This window comes from Dipodomys ordii, unplaced genomic scaffold (genome assembly GCF_000151885.1).
Source record: "Dipodomys ordii isolate 6190 unplaced genomic scaffold, Dord_2.0 Scaffold34, whole genome shotgun sequence".
Classification (NCBI taxonomy): domain Eukaryota; kingdom Metazoa; phylum Chordata; class Mammalia; order Rodentia; family Heteromyidae; genus Dipodomys; species Dipodomys ordii.
Genome location: NW_012267250.1, coordinates 804,591 through 810,590, shown reverse-complemented (window position 1 = coordinate 810,590; position 6,000 = coordinate 804,591). Strand labels below are relative to the sequence as shown.

The following is a 6,000-nucleotide window of genomic DNA, read 5'->3' as shown; positions in this document are numbered from 1 at the left end:
ATAAAATACACCATTCTTATAAATTCTCTTAGTTTTGAAACAAATAGAATAAACACTTAGAAGATCATTGACAGTAAAATTCTGTGCATATACTAAAATTGTAGACTCTTAAGAGCTACATTTTTTCTTACTAGTTTCTAAAAGTGCTTCAAGAGATGAAGTAAGATAAAGATTACAGATTTATGCATGTAATTTCTACATATATAAACAAAAACTGTAACATGTTTTTATACAAATTTTAAAATCTGATCATTATACTTATTTTCATAAATACTTTTAACAGTTTAGATAAATTACATGGTAGAATCGCATAAGCAAAACTTTACTGTGTTCATAGTATAAAAAGTATAGATAAGAATATTTAGATTCCAAAACATCTCTATGTTTTGATTTAAAAACAGACATTTAAGATAAAGTGCTACTCCAAATATGTTTAATTTCATTTTAACTTTACTTGTTATAAATATTTTCCAATTGTTTTTAAATAACAAACAACAAATGGCTTTGAAACACAATTCTCAAGAGGTAACAATATTTGAAGTTCTCTTGCAAGAACAACTATGTAATGTTGCCATTTTCTTCCATAAAATTGAACCAGTATCTCATTCTGAAAGCAATCTATTAACATGTGATTTTTTTGAAATAACCTAGCTGTAAGCAAAGACTTACTAGGCAACCTAAGATTCTTCTCATCTCTTCATTTTCTTCTCTGCCTGGCACTTGTGAAGCTTCTTTGGGGACAATGGATTAATGGCTTTTGAGCCCAAAAATTTTCCCTGGATTTTAAACTCTTAAATAAATTTAAATCCCTTGTTTTAATTACATAACCTGCCCTTATTTTTAGGTGTGGTATGGTTTGGGATTTAAGATGATAATTTGGTGGATTGAAACCTTTGGAAACAAGCTGGACCAACCTGACTTAGCTCTTTTCTCTCTGCCCTTCCTCTCTGATCTGAAAACACAGAATGATTCCAGCTCACAGAAAAGTGAAGGATTGAGAATGAATAAATTAATATAATGTTAGGTTTCTAACTGTTATCCATGAAGAGATGAAGGAAACAAAAGATATAACACAGATATGGAAACAAAAAGAAATAACACAAGGAGAAATGGGAACACAGCGGGGAAATATGGAACCGGATATCCTGAGGGGATGGGTTGGGTTGGGACAAATAGGGAAGAAATAAGGAAGGGGTAACACTGATAAGGATGTTTGGTACTCATACACTGATGTGTTGAATTCAAGCATCCTTGTCTTCAAAGAAGACATTGCCAGAGACCTGATGATATAAAAATTCAATTCCTTCCCAGTTGGAATACTTCCAGCATTTTTCTGCTCCTAGCAGGAATACATCTACATTCAAATTAGACCTTTTAATTTTTTCCGCCAAAGAAGCAGAAATAGGAAGATTTTGTGTTATTAACATTTTCAGGAAAAATAGAGAGATGCCCTGTGACTTGGGTTCTGCTCATTTAGAGTAAGTATACTCTAGTGACAGAGTGAGTACCTGGGGCACCATCCTAGGAAAAAAGCTTGCCGTGTCAAGGGGGAAATTTCACATAGAAGATTTTATGACTGGGCTGGGAAGGTGGCTCCGTGGTAGAGTGCTTGCCTTGCATGCATGAGGCCCTGGGTTCGATTCCTCAGCACCACATAAGCAGAAAAAACAAAAACCGGAAGTGGTGCTATGGCTCAAGTGGTAGAGTGCTAGCCTTGAGCTGAAGAGCTGAGGGATAGCACCCAGGCCCAGAGTTCAGGCCCCATGACCAGACCCCCCCCCCAAAAAAAAAAGATCTTATGAGTCACTCCTTTCCAACCATGCCATTTCAGGGTTTTGGTTTTTGTTGTTTGCTTGTTTGTTTTATTCTCAAAGTGATATCTACTTCTTGGCAAAGACAAAGTCTGGCTGGAAGATTAAGAGGGAAATAAAAGTCTCTATGTCTGCATTACTCATAGTCTTTAGAAGAATTTCAAGTATTCTTTGGCCACTCAATTTAAACCTTTAATGAGAAACTCTGCCATGAAAAGGCTTGGCATCTCTACTGCCACACCTGAGTGAACTCTGTCCCCACCTTCTCAAACAGTACAATGTCAGTGTTTCTGTTTGCCTTCAGAGGAGGAAAGACAGAGAGGCAGAGACTTTCAGCTGAAATGCTTCTGCCCAGTGTTCTCTGCTTTGGTTATGTCTAAGAGTCTTTCCTAATCACAGCTAATAATATCTGCTGTGTTCTTATATGGAGCTATGCTCCATTGCCTAAAGATCCCATTTAGATTTTGAATACAACTCCCAAATGAGGAAACTCTAGGCAAGTTGAGTTGTTGTTGTTGTTATTATTATATTATTTGCTACTTTTCTTTATAAATATGTTAACAAAAGCAGGATAATAATGCTTCTCAGAAGGCAATACTTTGTTGAAAAGTGAACAGTCTTGTGGCCCCAACTCCATTGGGCGCCAAGCCATTTGTTGGTCATGTGAGGTCATAGCCAGGCACTGCAGTAGCCAGGGCTTCCTCATCTTTCTTATCTAATTCTCTTGCTACAGAATAAGCCACTGATCCATTGGTCCATAGCTGAAGCTTGGGTTCTGATTCTTTGGCAAGGAACTGCAGCTGGGTTCTTTTCATCTTCTTTACAAGCCTTGCAAAGCCAAGCAATACAGAACTAAAGACCATGGAAAATCCACAGAGAAGGAATGACGCAGTGTAGCTGCCAGTCTTATCCATCAGCCACCCTATAACAAACAAACAACAACAAAATTACATTGTGGAGCTGAAGATTCAATTACTGTGCTTACCCACTCTCTCACAAATCTCATTATTTGTAAGGATAATAACAGTTGATTGTCGGACCATCATTAAAATTTTGAGATAGAAAACAGCTTGCCTAAAAATATTATACTGAGAAATACTATTTTAGGGCAACTGCTAAGATAAATTTATAGTTGTTACTAATTCTTAAAGCACTTATAACAGTGCTATGTACTTAATAATCATACAATAGATATTAGCTATTATTAATCTCATGGAATCTAGTAAATACAAAAATTCAAAATTTTGTTGTGTGTCCTCTGTCAATATCATTTGAGTGATTGAAATTTGGGATAATTCATGCAGGGTGTTAAGAGAATGTGATCATGAAAAGTGCATCCACACTCTCTCTAAAGTAATATAACAAGCTTCAAAGAGGTTTTGACTTAGACTGGTAAAAATCTGGACCTTCAGACTCCGGTGTTATTATGGATCGCAAGGAAGATGGTTGAGACTTTCAGCCACTTCCCTGGGACCTGCCCCTAACAAATCAGGTCCTAAATGGGAGAGTCAAGGAGTCTGTATTTTAACAAGGCCACAATGAAAATCAAGGGTCCCAACATCTCATTTCCAGAGACATTGGTCTAGACAGCACGCTCCAGAAAGGAGAAACAGGTTCTGACCTATCTGCTGTTGGGTCACTAAGTGCCCCAGGCACTGGATTATGAAAGTAATAAGACAGTCATTGGTGGCTTACACCTGTAATACTAGCTATTCAGAAAGCTGAGATCTGAGGATTGTGATTCAAAGCCAGCCTGGGCAAGAAAGTCTGTAAGACTCTTACCTTCAATAAACTACCAAAAGAAAAAGAAAACCCAAACCGAAGTGAATCTGGATTCAAGTGGTGGAGTGCTAGCTTTGAGCAAAAATAATACACAGGGAGCATTGCCCAAGCCCTGAGTTCAAGCCCCAGGACTGGCAAACACACACAAAAAAGTGATAAAAATTTGCTTAAATACTTACTTAATGTATGCAATATTGGTTAAGTTAATTGCATAATCCTGCTCTAAGTTTTTATAACATTTCACAGTTTACAAAACATTCTGGGTATTTTCCTTGAAGGCTCCCAAGTTTGTATATTCAAATATGCTCTTTCTCTGAAGATTTTCTTGCAAAGCTCCATTGAGAATTATTACCTTCTTACTTCAGATATATCAACATATCTAAATTTGAAGTCCTTCAACTCTCATACAAGACCACTGTCTCTTATTTCTGTGTTTGTTTCAGCAGCAATCTTTCACTTCTTTTTCTCCTTCCTCTCCATATGATGAACTTGATATTTTTTTCAAAATTTCCTCCTTATCTGTAGCACTACTCTATATTATTATCAGTTTGATCCTAATCTATTAAAATAGAACCTTAATTTACCTTTGACCCTAATCACTAAATTAATTTTCACATCATATTCCCTAAAATTGCACTTTCCACCATTTCCCTTTTGCACAAAAGCATTAACAGTGCCCACATTTGGTGTAAATGGGAAATGAAGAATCACGAGTCCAGTTCCTATGCCTGGCACTCAAGACATTCTATATGCTCCCATCATTAGCATGGAATGGATCCAAGATTGTAGCTGGGGATTTTTTCTTTTGAGGTATTAAGCCTCCCCCTCTTCCCCCCCCCGCCACTTAGTGTAAGAAAATTATAGACCAAAGTGATAGGGAGATCATGTTTAGGGATGGCTCTGGTAAACCTGCTCTCTTTCATTCTGAATTCTCTTGCCAATTGTGTGTGTGTGTGTGTGTGTGTGTGTGTGTGTGTGTGTGTGTGTGTGTGTGATATGTGTGTGTACACGTGTGTATATCCATCCTTTTCATAGCAATATGATAAAAGTGGTTGGGACATCTCTCCCAAAACCTACCTGCAATGGGTGGGCTCACCAAGTATGGCACGGCATGAAGGAAGTATATCACACCGAGTGCTGAGGACAAAGAGGTGGTTCCCACTATTTCCGCAGTTACTACTGGGATCAAGGTCACATAGGCTCCATCAAAGTAGCCAAAGATACAAGAGAAAGGCACAAGGAGGGCAAGACTTTGAAGCATTGGGAGGCAGAGATAGCATAGCCCGTCTAGTCCCAGAGCAAAGAGGTAGCAAATATACCGGTAATTCTTCAGACACCTGTGGATTTGAAGAACAAGCATCGGTTCTATAAAAGGACTTCATAACCATGCCATGCAGCAGTAAGCATCACAAGTATTTATACAGCTTGCTTCCTCTCAGATGTTATAGGTGCTACCTATCTTTTGGTATACATAAATGCAAGGTTTTATCTCCCTGGGACGCATGTTCTGGTAGAGCGAAAATGAGGTCTAAAATTAGAAATGTAGATGGTTTTAATCCTGCTACCTACCTCTGACCTCAAATTATTTCACTATTAGATGAGAATGTTAAATATTTCATAAGATGACTCTAGAGATGGTTGTGAAATAATACGTAACATGTCAGAAGGCTGATATTTTCTGGTAATCTACTATATTGAATGCTTCCAGAGACATTATGCAGCACATCATAGATGATCAACAAACCAAGTGCTTAAACAAAGGGGAAACGGAAAGATATTAAAATGAACTTTCAGAGGTGGTGATGGCCTTGTACTAGGACTAAGTCTTATTTCAAGACTTTTCAAGTGACACTACTATTAGTTTCCTTCTGTAATTCCAAATTCATCCATAAGTTCAGTTATTTCAAAGATTCTGAATAATGACAGCTATAATGGTTTCTTCTTTATAAATGTTTGTCTACACAAAATATCATGTGAGTCTCAAAAAAATGGTGAGGTTGACAGGCAAATATTGCACTGAATCATCTGACAGGTGAAGATGCTTGATAATCTGAGAATTAGGTGATTCTGCCCTGTGTCACAGGGCAGAGCTGACTCCCAAACCTATGTCTTATGGATCTTAAACCAGTTGTTACAGGCCCTCAGGTCTACAACAGGCCACTTCTTGTTGAATTAGTTGATTGAATTTGATTTCCCTTGCTCCTCTCCTTTTTTACTTTCTTTCTTTTTTTTTTGTCGGTAATAGGGTCTGAACTCTGGGCCTGGGTGCTGTCCCTCAGCTCTTCAGCTCAAGGCTAGCACCACTTCTGGCTTCTTCTGTTTATGTGGTGCTGAGGAATCAAACCCAGGGCTTCATGCATGCAAGGCAAGTGCTCTACCACTGAGCCACCTTCCCAGTCCTCTTTTT

At 38.0% G+C, this 6,000-nt stretch overlaps 1 protein-coding gene across 3 annotated transcripts in view; it reads right to left on the bottom strand.

The window, feature by feature from the left end:
• Positions 1-1,813: 1,813 nt before the first annotated feature.
• Positions 1,814-6,000, bottom strand: part of Slc16a12 (solute carrier family 16, member 12) — a 69,821-nt gene continuing 65,634 nt past the window's right edge. For 2 of the 3 annotated variants that reach the window (XM_013017099.1, XM_013017102.1), the window contains exons 6-7: positions 4,671-4,930; positions 2,471-2,733 (exon numbers count right to left, since the gene is read on the bottom strand). In XM_013017099.1, coding sequence (XP_012872553.1) covers positions 2,471-2,733; positions 4,671-4,930 — 523 coding nt within the window. Of the gene's footprint in view, positions 2,734-4,670; positions 4,931-6,000 lie in introns of all 3 variants that reach the window. The other variant, XM_013017101.1, reaches the window with a different exon arrangement.